This window comes from Hemitrygon akajei, chromosome 9 (genome assembly GCF_048418815.1).
Source record: "Hemitrygon akajei chromosome 9, sHemAka1.3, whole genome shotgun sequence".
Taxonomy (NCBI): Eukaryota; Metazoa; Chordata; class Chondrichthyes; order Myliobatiformes; family Dasyatidae; genus Hemitrygon; species Hemitrygon akajei.
Genome location: NC_133132.1, coordinates 109,505,641 through 109,523,565, shown reverse-complemented (window position 1 = coordinate 109,523,565; position 17,925 = coordinate 109,505,641). Strand labels below are relative to the sequence as shown.

Sequence of the window (17,925 nt, the reverse complement as noted above, 5' to 3'; positions counted from 1 at the left end):
TGACGTCCCCCCAATGGACAGATAACTAACCCATGAACACTGCCTCACTATTTTTAATCTCTTTTTGCACCACTTATTTAATATATTGTAAATTATAGTATCTGTATGTATTGCACTGTACTGCTGTCACAAAGCATCAAATTTCATGACACATGTCAGTGATATTAAACCTGATTTTGAACGCCACACTTAACCTCCTTAACGCCAGGGTCTCTATCGTTAACCTCCAGCGTGTTGTGATTGGCTCCTGATTCCAGCATCTGCAGTCTCTTGTATCTTTGCTTAAGTGAGAACAATCCAGTTGTCACTCCCTGACCCTTTCCCTGTGGCACTTTGGGATTTTCTCTTCAAATTTTCCATCAAAATCACATATCAATATTTACAAAACTCTAGCTCGGCCACATCTGGAATATTGCATACAATTCAGAGATGCCCCTTGATAGGAAGGATGTTGAAGCTTTGGAAAGCGTGCAGAAGAGGTTTACCAGGATGTTGCGTGGATTGGAGAGCACATTCTATAATGAGAGGTTGGACTAACTAACTTGGCTTGTTTTCTCTGGAGCAGTGGAGGCTCATGGGAGATCTGATAGAGGTTTATAAATTTATGAGGCATAGATAGAGTAGATAGAGAATATCTTTTTCCCAGGGTCGAAGCATTTAGTACCAGAGGGCATGCATTTAAAGTGAGTTGAAATAGTTTCAAAGGAAATGTGAGAGGCAAGTTTTGTTTTTTACACAGAGAGTGGTGGGTGCCTGGAGTGGTGGTAGAGGAAATTTTAAGAGGTTTTTAGATAGGCACGTGAATGTGAGGAAAATGGATGTATATAGACATTGTGTAGGCAGAAAGATTAGTTTAGTTGACCATTTGAATACTAATTTAATTGTTTGGCACAACATTGTAGGCCGAAGGGCCTTTTCCCATGCTGTACTGTTCTGTGTTCCACATTCTCCATTCCAAAGGTGAGGACCTCACTCTTTGGGTCTGTCCCACAACCATGGGACTATTCCTATAAATAATTTCCAAATCACATCCAAAGCCTTGCTGAATCCTGATGCCACTACTGAACACAATTGTCCAGCTGCAGCATGTTAAACACATTGTCCTTTCTTTTGTCCTGAACGATTCTCCTTATAATGGCCAGAAGATTCGTCATCTACATCAACTAGTCCAATGAGAATGTACAAGGTATGGTTTGTAAATTTGTAGACGACACTAAAACAGCGAAGAAGATTATCAAAAATTACACAGGGATTTCGATCAGCTGGGTAAGAGGGCTGAGGAACGGCAAATGCTTTCAATTTGAAAAAGGGCGAGGTGTTGCATTTTGAGAAGTTTTATCAGGGTAGGACATTCACAGTGAGTAGTAGGACACCGTGGAGTGTTGTGGAACAGGCAAAGCTAGAAGTACAAGTGCATGATTCACTGTAAGTGGTGTCACAGGTCGACAGTGTTTGCTACCCTGACCTTTATCAGTGTGGGCACTGAGTACAAGAGTTGAGGTGTTATGTTGTCATTGTGTAAGGCATTGTTGAGGCGATACTTGGAATACTATGCACAGTTTGGGTCATCCTATTGTAGGAAAAACATTGTCAAGCTGGAGAGGGTGCAAAGAAGATTTGCAAGAATATTGTTGGTACTCAAGGACCTGAGTTCTAGGGAGAGGATGGACAGGCTAGGAGTTTATTCCTTGGAACACTGGAGACAGAGTGGTGACCTTATAGAGATGGATTAAATCATGAGGGGCAGAGGAAGGCCAGTCTTTTTCCCAGGGTTGTGGAATCAAGAAAGAGAGGGTATAGGTTTGAAATGAGTGGAGAAAGATTTAAAGTTACCTGAGGGGTATCTTCTTCACCCAGAGGGTGGTGAGTATATGGAACAGAAGAAGTGGTTCAGGCAGGTACATTAACATTTAGAAGACACTTGAACAGGAAGATGGATAGGAAAGGTTTAAAGGGATGTGGGCCCAACACAGGAAAATGGGACTAGATTAGATGGGAATTTTGGTTAGTATTGATCAGTTGGGCCAAAGGGCCTGTGTTCATGCTGTGTGACTCTATGAATCCCCTTGCCTTCCAAATTGAACCACCAACACTGCCCCACCATTGAAACTTTGAACACCGAAGCGTGTGAACCTCTTGCAGGTTTTCCTGAGAAGTGTAATGCATTTGATTTTTATATCATTCTCATGTGTATCCACAAACAATATGATTTACCATCAAAACCTGGGGTTCTCATTTTAGGAAGAGACCATTCTTCTCAAACATGATCACACCCTGGGGAAGCAAATTCTCTCCGGATAGATCTGTTCAAACTCAAACCGTAGCACAGAAACCCTGGGACAGACTGGTAGCCCTGTTAGCCAGTGCCTTCCAATTCAGATTCAGGTTTAGTTATCACATTGTCAGATCCCAGTAATTTTCAGTCCCCAGGTTCTTTTAGGAGTTCAGGAATGAGTGAGAAACTTTGATTCATTGATTATCTGCAATTGTTTGTTTTAAAGTTTTAAACAAAGATACACAGTGTTTGAAATGAAGTGAGAAGCAAAACAGAGATTAAAGAGATTCAATAAAAAGATGACGCCTTTGAAAAATCTGTCAGTTTTATAATCGAGGTAACAGAAGATTCCTGAGATAACAGAATCCACTCGAAAGGTTATATAATTAAAACAGTTTTTACATGTAGCTAATGTGTTAACAGCCAATGAGAAAGGTATATGTAACTGGTATACCACCTTCTGCCAGTAAATGGGGATCACCACACACTGAAAAATATGAGTTTGTTAAAAATTCAATTGTTAAAAATACAAATTATGGTTTCTTTTTACTGACATGATGAAAACTATGATTTTAGTCTTACATTAATTTAACTAATATAATTTTAAAAAAATCAATTCCAACAACATGTACTTTGAAACTTGCAGCGCAAGGTGTCATTTGCATTAATAACCAACGCAACCTGAGGATGCACCAGGGACAGTTGCCACACATTCCAGCACCAGTTTCGGATGCCCACAATGTTCAGCAGAAAAATACAAGCAGCAAAACAACAGCAGCAAAAGAAGCCCCTTTTTCAACCTCCCATCCACCCACCCACCCCCTCACACACACGTACAGTCCTCCAACCCCAGGACAGGCTGCCTCCAGTCCTTGATACTTACAGAGAGCATTTTTTCTCATGCTCCTTCTGTGCTCTGCTGCTAAAAGCTCACTTTCATGGCATTTATACCCTGTGTATATGTGCCCATGACAATAAACCAGAACTTGAACTTTAAAAGCCACTACTTCTATCTACACGCTATCCATGGCTATTACTGACATCTACTGGCGAGATGCTGAACTGCTGGACACTGGTTTTTAATTTCAGTAGCATTCACTTAACATACAAGTTTCTGTTAACGAATTGTACTCATGGACTAGGTATCTGTTGTTTTGGGTTTTGTTGTAGAAAATTATAACAGTTGATAAATATATTTAGGATTGAGTCTTGATGGCAGATGGTTGACATCCTGACCACTAAGTCTTGAAACTAATGTCCAAATAAAGACCACATTTACTCATGCCAGCTTTGATAAAGAGAGTTAGGAGTGCTTTATCTTACTGACTGTATTATAATCGGGAGTTTGTGCAGTGTGCTGAGTGGCACTGAACTATTCTAGAAACGACCTGATTTCCACTTGCCTGGAAGTGAAAGTTCCAGTGGTTTCTCTGGTGAGTAATTGACCTGCAGTCCTGAGTTTCAGACTTAGGGTTGGTTTTGATTGACCATGCTCTCTTACATTTATTCTCCCTGTGATCCTTTGTAGATGTTGAGATAAAGAAGTCGAAGTGGGCCTCGATGCAGTATGCAGACGGCACTGCCATCCTCACCCTGCCTCACCTGAATAAAGATGACGAGGGCCTGTACACCTTGCGCCTGATTACCAGGGGCGGCATTTCCCAGCACAGTGCCTACCTGTTTGTGAGAGGTAAGAAATCCAACCTTGCTTGTGATGAACACTTACCCAGCCCCTTACAAATGGTTCTAGAATATTATACATAGAACAGTACAGGCCCCTCAACCCATGATGTTCCACTGACACTTCAAGTTACTCTAAGATCAGTCTACGCCAGAGTATCATTAGCACTTAGTGCAACACTATTACAGCTTGGAACGCTGGAGTTGGGAATTCAATTCCGCTGTCCTCTGTAAGCAAGTTTGTACGCTCCTCCCCGTCTGCATGTGGCTTTCCTCTGGGTGCTCCAGCTTCCTTCTGCAGTCCAAATCTCACACCCGTTAGGTTAATTGGCCATTGTAAATTGTCCTGTTCTTGGGGGGTTAAATCCAGTGGGTTACTGGGAGGTGAGGCTTGTTGGGCCAGAATGGACTGTTCTGCGTTGTATCTGTAAATAAAATAAATAACCTTACCCTCCAATATAGCCCTCCGGTTTTCTGTCATCCTCATCCCTCAGTTTTCTGTCATCCTCGTCCCTCAGTTTACCGTCATCCTCGTTCCTCAGTTTTCCGTCATCCTCGTCCCTCAGTTTTCCGTCATCCTCGTCCCTCAGTTTTCCGTCATCCACGTCCCTCAGTTTTCCGTCATCCTCGTCCCTCAGTTTTCCGTCATCCTCGTCCCTCAGTTTTCCGTCATCCTCGTCCCTCAGTTTTCCGTCATCCTCGTCCCTCAGTTTTCCGTCATCCTTGTCCCTCAGTTTTCCGTCATCCACGTCCCTCAGTTTTCCGTCATCCACGTCCCTCAGTTTTCCGTCATCCTCGTCCCTCAGTTTTCGGTCATCCTCGTCCCTCAGTTTTCTTTCCAAATCTCAGTAAGACACAGGTGAAGAAACTCATTTGCTCATTCCAATTCGAAGGTCTCAACTGTGTGAGATGAGTGCACTCCGTTGCCCCTGAAGTCATTGGTAAAATTTGGTCATATTACTCCACAGTCTGTACATGGTAAGATACAGCCATGTTCATCTGAAAGGAATACATTTTTAGCAAACAGTTTCTAAACATAGAACAGTACAGCACAGTACAGGCCATTTGGTCCATGATGTTGTGCTGACCTTTTAACCTACTCTAAGATCAATCTAACCCTTCACTTCCACATAGCCCTCCATTTTCCCTTCATCCATGTGCCCATCCATGTGCCGTGGTTTCCCTTCTGCCGTCATCAATGATGCCCTCACCTGCATCTCCACCATTTCCTGCACTTCAGCCTTCACCCCATCCTCCTGTCACCCCAACAGGGACCGTGTCCCTCTTGTCCTCACCTATCACCCCACCAGCCTCCAGATCCAGCATATTGTCCTCTGTAACTTCCACCACCTTCAACAGGACCCCACCACTAAGCACATCTTTCCCTCTCTACCCCTCTCTGCTTTTCGCAGGGATCGTTCTCTCCATGACTGCCTGGTCCGCACGTCCCTCCCCACAGATCTCCCACCTGGTACTTATCCCTGCAAGAGTAAGTGCTACACCTGTCCCTACACCTCCTCTCTTACCACCATTCAAGGCCCCAAACAGTCCTTCCAGGTGAGGCAACACTTCACTTGTGAGTCTGTTGGAGTAATCTATTGCATCCGGTGCTCCCGGTGCGACCTCCTCTACATCGGCGAGACCCGACGTAGATTGGGGGACCGCTTCGTCGAGCACCTACGCTCCGTCCGCCACAACAGACAGGATTTCCCAGTTGCCACTCACTTCAACTCTGCTTCACATTCCCATTCGGATATGTCCATACATGGCCTCCTCTACTGCCATGATGAGGCCAAACTCAGGTTGGAGGAGCAACACCTCATATACCATCTGGGTAGTCTCCAGCCCCTTGGTATGAACATTGAATTCTCCAACTTCTGGTAATTCCCTCCCTCTCCCTTCCCCCATCCCACTTTCACTCTGTCTCCTCTTCTAGCTGCCTATCACCTCTCATGACTCTGCCTTCTTCTACTACCCATAGTGCTTTCCCCTCAGATTCCTTCTTCACCTCTCCTGCCTATCCCTTCCCCCACCCCTTGATCTTTCCTCTGATTGGTTTTCCACCCTCCCCCCACCTTCTTTATAGGGCCCCTGCCCCCTCCTTCTTCAGTCCTGATGAAGGGTCTCGGCCCAAAACGTTGACTGCTTCTTTCAACGGATGCTGCCCAACCTGCTGAGTTCATCCAGCATTTTTGTATGCCCATCTAAAAGTCTCTTAAATGTCCCTAATGGATCTGCCTCTGCTATAAGCCCTGGCAGGACGTTCCACACACTTACTGTATCTTCTTGTGTAAAAAAAATTACCTCTGACATCCCCCTATGCATTCCTCCAACACCTTAAGGTTATGTGCCCTGGTATTAGCCATTTCCAGTTTGGGAAAAAGTCTCTGGCAATCCACTCTATCTATGCCTCTTATTATCTTGTACACCTCTATCAAGTCAGCTCTCATCCTCATCGCTCCAAAGAGAAAAACCCAAGCTCACTCAACTTATCTTCATATGACAAGTTCTCTAGTCCAGGTAGCATCCTGGTAAACCTCTTCCCATGCCGGCTACGTATCCCAGCCCTTCACTGCAGACTGTGCTGTAATACAGGTTGCCTGAATATATTCCCCAAGCCTGTTTCTGGAAAGTTTTGACTACCTTTAAACCAGCTATGAGTGCCTCACTGGACAGAGTGTGCAGGCTGACAGGAATGTTCCCCCCTTGTTCTTGCCTCCATAGATGCCGCCGCCCCAGTGGCTGGAGCCCCAGGAGCACCAATGGATGTCATGTACTACGATGCCAATAAGGACTACGTCATCCTCACCTGGAAACCGCCAAATGTCACCCATGAGAGCCCTGTAATTGGATATTTTGTCGATAGGTATGAACTTGTAGCAGAGAAGGAAGGGAGGAGGAGGTGGTCTTCATACCATCAGATTAAAGGAGCTTGTTGTGTAATCATTTGGTGAACATCCACCAAAATCAGCATCAGTCAAGGTACTGAGCACAGGAGTTGGGACATTATGTTGCAGACGCATAAGTCATTGGTGAGGCTGCACTTGGGGTATGGTGTACAGTTTTGATTACCTTGTTATAGGAAAGACATGGTTAGACTGAAAGGAATAAAGAAAAGATTTACAATCTAGAGGACCTAAATTATAGGGAGAGGTTGGCAGGCTAAGTCTTTATTCCTTAGAACATTAGAGGATCAGAGAGACTTCGTAGAAGTGTTTGACATTATGAGAGGCATAGATGAGGCGGATGGTAACAGCCTTTTCCCCAAAGCAGGGGATTTCAAAATGAGGAGACACAGGTTAGGGTGAGAGGGGAAAGATTTAAAAGGGACCTGAGGGGCAACTTATCAGTCACAGGGAGATGAGTTAATGGAACGAGCTGCCAGAAGAACTGGTTGAGGAAGGTACATTAGTATCATTTAAGAAGAACTTGGATAGGTACATGTAGGGGTGAGGCAAGGAGGGATATGATCCAAATGCTAGAGCTGGGTGAGCTCATTTGTAGATGCATGAGATTCTGCAGATAATGGAAAATTTGATCAACGTACATAAAACACTCAGCAGGTAAGGTCGCTTCTATGGAGAGAAATGAACAGCCAACTTTTTTGGTTGAACCTATCAGGACTAAATGAAGGGTCTCAACTCAGAATGTCAAATAGTTATCTCCCTCCATCAATACTGCCTGACCTGCTGAGTTGCTCCAGCATTTTGTGTATGGTGTTTGAGCTCACTTGTATTCTGGCCACAACCAAATTTCGATGTCAGAGTAGAACATGACTCTGCACTCGAGGTCTAATTTGGGTGAGGTTATGGTCTCCACGTCAGTGGTACAAGTGTCGACATCTTCTCACTGTTTCTGCAGGTGTGAAGCTGGGACAGACAACTGGGTCCAGTGTAACGATGCTCCGGTTAAAATCTGCAAGTATCCCGTGACTGGCTTGTTTGAAGGCCGGTCCTACATTTTCCGTGTACGAGCCGTTAATAAGAGTGGGATCAGCAAGCCTTCAAGAGTCACGGATGCTGTGACAGCTTTTGACCCCGCTGACCTCGCGAGGCTTCAGAGTGAGTACTTTTCCATTTACAAATTAATTTTGTCCTTGATCTCTTCTCCGTCAGTATTTACTTACAAAATAGTAGGGCTGTGAAGTATTGTAAACACTGGCTCTGGGATGCACTGCCAGGAGTGGTGGTTGTGGCAGATATATTAGGGACAGGTATATGGATGATAGAAACATTTGGGCTATGTAGGAGGGAAGGGTTAGATTGATCTTGGAGTAGGTTAAGGTCAGCACAACATGGTGGGCCGAAGGACATGTACTGTGCTGTAATGTTCTTGTTCCATTCGAAGTAAGGAGTGATGCCCTGAAACATCCCCCAGTACAGGTGACGAAACACCAGACATACATGCAAAATCACGTCAATCCCAGTCCTACCGCACCATCAATGCAGCCAGTGGGCAAGCTCGAAGCTCAGAACAGTTTCTGAATTTATCAGCTGTGTCAAAAACAACCCAGAGCACAATGAGCTATAAGCAGACTGGGACCGGCTGGGAATATTCTCACTGGAGTGCAGGAGACTGAGGGGTGACCTTATTAAGATTTTTTAAACCATGAGGGGCAGAGAGAGGGAAAATGCACATGGTCTCTTCCCAGGGTAGGAGAGTGGGAAACTAGAGGGCACAGGATTAAGGTGAAAATGGAAAGATTTAAAGGGATGTGAGGGGTAAATTTTCATCCAGAGGATGTTTGTTCGGTATATGGAAAGAGCTGCCGGTGAACTGGCTGAGGTGGATACAGATCTAATGTTGGACTGGTACACAGACTGGAAAGGTTCAAAGGGGATATAGAACAATGTTAGAAAAATGGCTCAAGCTCACATGGGTATCCTGGTAACATGGATGAGTTGGGCCGAAAGGTCTGTTTCTGTGGTGCAACACTCTGTGGCTCTATAATACTTCATAAAGCAGGCATACTGAAGCAGAAAGACCTGATCACGTCCAAAAGACGATGATCAGAAACTCGTAAATTCACTTCCGAGTCTCGAGCGCTGCAAGGTGCCAAGATGGGAGAGAAGATACTAAGGGGGGAGGGGGGCCCGGTTGATGGTGGAGGGGGTGTATTTATTTATTTAGAGATACAGCACGGAACAGGCCCTTCTATCCCACTGAACCGCACCGCAGAGTAACCCACCTATTTAACACTACTAATCACAGGACAATTAATCTACCAACTGGTACATCTTTGAAATGTGGGAGGAACTGGAGCACTGTAAGAAAACCCCCACAGTCACCAGGAGGATACACAAGCTCCTTACAGGCTGCATCAGAATTGAATTCTGAACTCCGATATAAAGAGGTATAATAGCATTGCGCTAACAACTACCATGATACCGCCTCATGAGGAGATGAATTGCCCAGGTGGGAGATCAGGTGCCCATGAGCCCAGGTGTAACATGGCCAGGAGAAGGAAATGAGGTGCCCAGATGGGAGTTCAGGTGCCCATGAGCCCAGGTGTAACATGGCCAGGAGAAGGAGATGAGGTGCCCAGATGGGAGTTCAGGTGCCCATGAGCCCAGGTGTAACATGCCCAGGAGAAGGAGATGAGGTGCCCAGGTGGGAGATCAGGTGCCCATGAGCCCAGGTGTAACATGGCCAGGAGAAGGAGATGAGGTGCCCAGGTGGGAGATCAGGTGCCCATGAGCCCAGGTGTAACATGGCCAGGAGAAGGAGATGAGGTGCCCAGGTGGGAGATCAGGTGCCCATGAGCCCAGGTGTAACATGCCCAGGAGAAGGAGATGAGGTGCCCAGGTGGGAGATCAGGTGCCCATGAGCCCAGGTGTAACATGCCCAGGAGAAGGAGATGAGGTGCCCAGATGGGAGTTCAGGTGCCCATGAGCCCAGGTGTAACATGCCCAGGAGAAGGAGATGAGGTGCCCAGATGGGAGATCAGGTGCCCATGAGCCCAGGTGTAACATGCCCAGGAGAAGGAGATGAGGTGCCCAGGTGGGAGATCAGGTGCCCATGAGCCCAGGTGTAACATACCCAGGAGAAGGAGATGAGGTGCCCAGATGGGAGATCAGGTGCCCATGAGCCCAGGTGTAACATGCCCAGGAGAAGGAGATGAGTTGCCCAGGTGGGAGATCAGGTGCCCATGAGCCCAGGTGTAACATGCCCAGGAGAAGGAGATGAGTTGCCCAGGTGGGAGATCAGGTGCCCATGAGCCCAGGTGTAACATGGCCAGGAGAAGGAGATGAGGTGCCCAGGTGGGAGATCAGGTGCCCATGAGCCCAGGTGTAACATGGCCAGGAGAAGGAGATGAGGTGCCCAGGTGGGAGATCAGGTGCCCATGAGCCCAGGTGTAACATGGCCAGGAGAAGGAGATGAGGTGCCCAGGTGGGAGATCAGGTGCCCATGAGCCCAGGTGTAACATGGCCAGGAGAAGGAGATGAGTTGCCCAGGTGGGAGATCAGGTGCCCATGAGCCCAGGTGTAACATGGCCAGGAGAAGGAGATGAGGTGCCCAGGTGGGAGATCAGGTGCCCATGAGCCCAGGTGTAACATGGCCAGGAGAAGGAGATGAGGTGCCCAGGTGGGAGATCAGGTGCCCATGAGCCCAGGTGTAACATGGCCAGGAGAAGGAGATGAGTTGCCCAGGTGGGAGATCAGGTGCCCATGAGCCCAGGTGTAACATGGCCAGGAGAAGGAGATGAGGTGCCCAGGTGGGAGATCAGGTGCCCATGAGCCCAGGTGTAACATGCCCAGGAGAAGGAGATGAGGTGCCCAGGTGGGAGATCAGGTGCCCATGAGCCCAGGTGTAACATGGCCAGGAGAAGGAGATGAGGTGCCCAGGTGCGAAGTGTCCGAGTGGTAAATAAAGTGACGTTCTTTGAGCATCAGAACGAGATAGGTAGAAGGGTCAGTGAGGGTGGTAAAATTGCTGGCACTGGAAGGTTAGAGTCCACTTGTGGACAGCCAGGGATGTGGTGGGGGAGGGGAAAGCAGTCTGCTAATGGGCATTTGGTTCCTCTGGCGTGGAGGAGATTGCATCCCAAGCAGAGGGTGCAGTGCACTTGATCAGCAGAGCAACTGCCTCACCGGCAGGGACTGTTTGTATTCCTGGGTGGTGGGAACTGGCAAGAGGAGAAACACATCTCCTGTGGAGGGAGCAATGTGAGAGGGAGCAGACAGTGGATTAGAAACATAGAAAATAGGTGCAGGAGTAGGCCATTTGGTCCTTTGAGCCTGCACCGCCATTCAGTATGATCATGACTGATCATCCAACTCAGAACCCTGAACCTGATAGAAACATAGAAAATAGAGAGATGTTAAAAGAAAAAATAGTTGCCATTTTGTTTAGATCTTTAATTTTTTTCAAGGATCAACTTGATTTGCCATTTACATTTACATGTACAGTATTTGGAAATTGCTGTGGTGTGTTGGTCAGGGCGTGACATGCAACAACCTTCATCAATTATACAGAATGAATATTATAAATAAATAAGGTTAAAAATACAGATGTGGAATGAAAAGTACCCCTCAACTTCTTCCCGTCAGCCATCAGATTTCAGAATGGACAATGAACCCATGAATACTACCTCAGTTTTTTATTGCTTCCTTTTTGCACTACTTATTTAATTTAATTTTGTTATATTTGTTTTTGTAATTCATAGTTTTTATTATATATTGCAATGTACTGCTGCCGCAGAACAAGTTTCATGACATATGCCAATGATACTTAGTCTCATTCTGATTCTAAATACATGAATATCAGCATGTAATTACAATATAAGCCGCATTATGAAATGTCTTTGTCTTCTCTTGCAAAGGTTTTTGATCAATTTTGTTCATATCCCTTGCTGAACACTATTTCTTTATTGTTGTTTCCTTTCTCAGCCATCCACTATGATGCAAGTAGGCAGATCGTGATTTCCCAGGATGACCTGGAAGGTTGGTTTAGTTCCAAATTTTTTCTTTGTGCATCTTAACTCTGGTTATTAAAAACATGGATATTGCAAAAAGTATTGTGTGACTAACAAATGTTTGAAATTCATATCTGCTACTCATATTGAGGATTAACCTTTCGCCTGCTAAGTGGAAGTGGATCAGAACACATTGTGATGGATTGTGGCAGCGTGTAAGTGTATAATATGGAGATTAGTCCAAGGTCAATCTTCAGCTTAGAAAGAAATGGTGTGAGAATTAGAAAATGAGCAGGTGGCTTGAACTCAGTTTCATTGACAGGAATGGAGCAGGAGAGCAGCTCAAAGGTTGTGGGTTTGAACTGGATCTCCAGCACTCTCTGCATGGAGTTTGCACGTTCTCCCTGGCACCATGTGGGTTTCATGGCAGGACCATAAAATATATGGAGCAGAATTAGGCCATTGAGCCCATTGAGTCTGCTCTGCCATTGAATTATTGCTGATTCTTTTTCATCCCAATTCCCCCTGTGACCGTTAACCAGGTTATCAATCAAAAACCTACCACTCTCTGCCTTGAATACACACAATGATTTGGCCTCCACAGCCATTTGTGAATTCCACTGATACGCCACCCTCTGGCTGAAGAGATTCCTCCTCACCTTATTACAACAGGGACGTCCCTTTACTCTGAGTCTGTGCTCTTAGATCTTACCCTTCCCAACTATTGGAAACAACCTCCATGACTATCGTATCTTAGCCTTTCAGTATTCAGTAGATTTTTATGAAATTCCACCTCATCCTTCTGAACTCTGTTGAGTACGTGTAGAGACATCAAATGCTCCTCATACATTAATTCTTGCTTTCCTCCAGCACATCTTTTCTTAGATAAGAGGCTGAAAACCATTTGCCATACACAAAAATATGGCTGATCAATGCCTTATAAAGCCTCAACATTACATCCTTGCTCTTGTATTCCAGTCCTCTTGAAACAAATGCTGACGTTGTGTTTGCCTTCCTTACCACTGACTCCACCTGCAAGTTCACATTTAGGGAATCCTGCATGAGGCCTCCCAAGTCCCTTTGCTCCTCTGATTTCTGAATTTGCTCCCTGGTTAGTGAAGAGTCCACATAATTTTCTTTATACTAATGTGCATAACCCTACATTTCACTATGCTGTATCCAGCTGTCACTTCTTTGCCCAGTTTAAACATAGTGATGGGATGATCCTGTATCCCTGGGCCAAGCACTCCTTGCCTCTAAAATTCCTTTGCAAAACTCAGACATATGGCAAATCCACATGCCCAAGCACAGCTTCTGTCACAGCTGTGATTGTTGTTCAATGTTTCTGAAGCATAAATACTTTTATTTTAAATGCAAAGTATTTTTCTACTCCTGTTAACTGTTGGGAGGGTGACAAAACCCCTCTTGTTCCTGACCTCTACCTGTATGTCCTTGTATGAAGAGCCTTCTAGGATGTCCTCCCTCAGTCGTGTGCTCCCTGACTGTCCAATGCTGCTTCCTCCTTTATATCCTCCTCTATTTATCAAGATTTCTTAAAAATATATAAGAAACTGGAATCACTTCAAAGACTTTGAGCACTTTATCAAAACATAATTTTAAAAAGTACAATACTGATGTCAATTCTTCCATTCAGGCCCACATCCCCATCCAAATGACCATGTTATACCAGGACTTGGCACAAGAGACAATTCCCAGGTGGGAATGCTGGCAGTGTTGCCAAGACTGCTCTGAGACTGGGCTGGAATGGTTGCCAGAACTTGACCAATTTGGAACATAGAACCTAGACATAGAACATTTCGGCACAGAGAAGGCCCTTTGGCCTACAATGTTGTGCCAATCTTTTAACCTACTCTAAGATAAATCTCCTACATAGCCCTCCATTATTCATTCTCACATTTACCAGCACTTACACTGACCAGTAGAGTTGGTTGCATGCAGGGTGGCTGGAATAACCCAGCAAAACCTGGTCCTGGACTCTGACTCATATGACAATTTGTTTATTATTGTCACATGTACCGAGGTGCACTGGAAAACTTTGTTTTGCATGTCGACCATGCAGATTATTTCATTACAACAGTGCATTGAGGTAGTACAAGGGAAAGCAGTAGCAATGCAAAATTACATTTACAAAGAAGCTGCAGTGCAGGGAGACAATAAGGTGCAAGGTAGATTGTGAGATGCGATGTCCATTCAATAGTCATATAACGGTGTGTAGGAGCTGTCTTTGAGCTTAGTGGTACACAATTCTCAAGGCTTTTGTATCTTTGGCCTGAAGAGAGAGGGGGTAAGAGAGAATGAATGGGGTGGGTGAGGTCTTTGACCATGTTGGCTGCTTTACAGGCAGTGAGAAGTGTAGACAGAGTCCATGGAGAAGTGCTGAATTAATTGAAGATGTCATTAATCCAGACAGATTGCTGGAATTAAGTGTAAAACGTCAACCCAGACTATTATAGAAAAGAAAGGAATAACTTACCTTACTGGGTCTCCAGTGGCGGAATTTAGTCACAGATTGGCCTGTGAATCCCAAACCAGCTTCCATTTCACTGGGTCCTGATCTGAATGACCAGCCCACCAAACTGCATCCCAAATAATTCTTATGAGGACTTACAGTCAATATCTATACACCCTTTCATGATAGCAATGTGAATCACTTCTCTTACTTCCGATCTGAATTCTTGGAGCGTCTTTTCCCAGCCAGCTCCACAGAAATGTAGAAGAGGTGCAGGTTCATTGTAGTCACACTGGAATAGAATATAGAACATTACAGCACAGTATGGGCCTTTTAGTCCCTGATGTTAAATGATAGATAATCTTGGACTAAAACAGAAAATGTTGAATCCAGTCAGGCAGCATCTACGAGGGGAGAAACAGAGTTAATGTTTCAAGTTGAGGATCTACCCAAAGATCAGGAAGTTCACCTTCATCCTCTATCATGCAGCCATCTCCAACTAAATGTGATCTTCCTCTTCAGTCTACTTGTACTGGCACAGCAATATATCTTTTTTTGGAATTGGTTCTTTAACCCACAAGCATGTGCTTGCTATGAGACCTTTAGCCATGAGAACATTAGGAACAGAGATCTTCTTCCATCCCTGGACAGGCGATGTAAAGATCCCTGGCTCACCCACGAATGTGCACGCAGCCGAGACCAACAAGAATTACATTGTGCTCAGCTGGGAACCCCCAGATCCACGGGGCAGGGATCCACTCAAGTACTACATTGAGAAGGTATTGCATCTGTACTCCTGGGATATTGTTGTGACAATTTAATTTTGTTGCCTTTGTAATTTGGTAATTTACAAATAAATTTTGAATCTTCAAGCTATAACTTCATTTTAAGATGCTGATGGGTTAACTTAAGGAAGGGTGAAGTGTGGTTCAAAGGGGCTGCAATGTTCTGGATGAGTCAAATGACCTATTTTGTGCTGTTCTCAAGATTGACGAAATTAGGCCACGGTTTTTGCAAAGGGTAAGCATCACCGTAGCTACAGTCCAGAATGTAAGAGAAAGGGTTAACAACACCAGGGGCAATACTGTCTGTTGAAATGACCCACAGTGCAGCTGTGGTGATGTGGCAATGACACACAGCCCCAATTAATGGTTCTAAACTTCTGATTATTTAGCTTAACCCACCTCCCCAATCCCCTTCCAACCCCTGCACCTTTTGGAGGTCTCTGGCTGCAACAGGCCAAGGTAAAGTTAAACAAAATGTCCATGTTATGGCACACAGTATCGTAGCACACTGACACAGTGGGTGAAGCTAATGCCTCACTGTGCCAGTGACCCATGTTCAATACCAACCTCCACTGCTGTCTGTGTGGAGTTTGCACGTTCTCACTGTGACCATGTGGGTTTCCCCTGGGTGCTCCATTTTACCTCTACATCCCAAAAATATGCAGATTTGGAGGTTAAATGGACACTGGGAATTACCCCTAGTGTGCAGGAGAATCTGGGGGAGCTGATGGGAATATGTGGAGGAATACAGTGCCTTGAAAAAGTATTCAGCCCCCAACTCTTTGTTCACATAAATGAGTATTACAGTCAATTTAACCAAGATATTTTATTTGTGAATCATATGCTCCTTTTCACAGTAGAGCTCAAAAAATAGGGAAGACTATAAAGCATGAAAAGCAACAAATTTAAAAACTGAAATGTCTGCATTTCAGAAGTATTCATCTCCCTTCGTTGAGTACTTACAGTGGTGCTAGAAAGTTTGTGAACCATGTAGAATTTTCAAGTAAGTCTTAAAACTAGATAAAGAGAATCCAATTCAACAAATAACAAAAAAATTATCCTTTTTCATTTACTTATTCAGAAAAAATGATCCAATGTTATATGTATTTGTTGGAGAAAGTATGTGAAACTTTGCTTTCAGTAACTGGTGTGACCCCCTTGTACACAATAACTTCAACCAAACATTTCCGGTGTTTGAGGATGTGTGTTCGAGGACCACAGATGGGGTGAGGTTTTTGTGCTGGAATGCAGTGTTTGCTTTTCGCCAAACATAATGGTTCTCGCTTAAGCCAAAACATTCTATTTTAGACTCGTTTATTCTTCCAGGAGCCTTCTGACTTATCCATGTTTTCTTAGCAAACTTTAGATGGGCAGCAATGTTCTTAGTGGCCTCCGCCTTGCATTTCTGCCATGCACACTGTTGATTGTTGTTCAGTGTTTGCCTGATGGTAGACTCGGGAACATGGAGATTAGCCAATGCAAGGGAGATCTGTAGCTCCTTAAATGTTACCCTGGGATTCTTTGAGACCTCCTGGAATATTACACATCTTGCTCTTGGAGTGATTTTTATTGGTCAGCCACTCCTGGGGAGATTAACAATAGTGTAGGATTTTGTCCTCTTGTACGCCATCTGCCTGACTGTGGATTGGCGGAGCCCAAACCCTTTAGAAATGGTTTTGTATCCTTTTCCAGCCTGGTGAGCAACAACTTTTTTTTCTGAGGTCCTAGAGATCTCCTTTGATTGAGGTATGGCACACTTCCAAAAACTTCTGTGGTAAAGACCAAACTTTTATAGTGAAGTCCCAGGTTTATGTTCTTTAAATAGGACAGGGCCTCCCACACTCACACCTGATTGTCATCCCATTGATTGAAACACAGGACTCTTCATTTTTCTCAATAAATAAATGAACAAGTATAATATTTTTTTTGTGTTATTCATTTAATTGAATTCTTTTTATCTAGTTTTTGGACTTGTGTGAAGATCTGATCACATTTTAGATCATATTTATAGAGATAATTCTACAAGGCTAACTAATTTTCGAGCACTATTGTAGCTGAACCACTTCTTGCAACTATTATAGCCAGTGGCATTTTTGGATAAGTCTCTATTACCTTTGCACAACATGATGGAACAAGATCTGCCCATTCCTCTTTACTAAATTGCTCAAGCTGCACCAGGTTAGTTGGGGAGCAGTGGTGAACAGCAATCTTGAGGTCTTGCCAGAGATGTTCAATCAAGTTAAGGTTAGGACTCTGACTGAGCCACTCGAGGACATCAATTTTCTTCATTTGAAGCCATTCTGTGGTTGCTCTGGCAGTGTGCTTTGTGTTGTAGTCCTGATGAAAGATTAACTTACTCTCCAGTTTAAGCTTTCTGGCAGAGGCTAGCAGGTTTTTAATCCAGGATCCAGTATTTAGCAGCTTTCATCTTACAATTAATCCTGACCAGATTTCCAGTCCCAGCTGCAGAAAAGCATCTCCATATCATGATGTCATCTCCACAGTACTTTACAGTAGGCATGGTGTTACTTGGCTGATGTGTGCAGTGTTAGATTTATGCCACCACTTTGAGTTGAGGCCAGAAAGCTCCTCTTTAGTTCATCCAACAACAAGACCTTCCGCATCTTTACAGTATCTTCTAAGTGATACTTTATGAAGTCTTAATGAGCAAGGATGTGCTTTTTTTTTAAGCAAGGTATTATTCCTTGTCACTTTTCCATAAGTACCCTTTTTGTGCAAGGCCTTGGAGACTGTGGAGCTGTGAACTTCATCTCCAATTGCAGTCACTGACTTTTACAGC

General features: G+C 44.5%; 1 protein-coding gene across 1 annotated transcript in view; it reads left to right on the top strand.

Moving 5' to 3' along the window:
* LOC140733438 (myomesin-2-like) overlaps nt 1–17,925 on the top strand; it is a 130,625-nt gene that overhangs the window by 65,579 nt on the left and 47,121 nt on the right. The window contains exons 10-14 of the mRNA XM_073056764.1: nt 3,804–3,965; nt 6,680–6,821; nt 7,817–8,016; nt 11,845–11,898; nt 14,992–15,119. Coding sequence (XP_072912865.1) covers nt 3,804–3,965; nt 6,680–6,821; nt 7,817–8,016; nt 11,845–11,898; nt 14,992–15,119 — 686 coding nt within the window. The remainder of the gene's footprint in view (nt 1–3,803; nt 3,966–6,679; nt 6,822–7,816; nt 8,017–11,844; nt 11,899–14,991; nt 15,120–17,925) is intronic.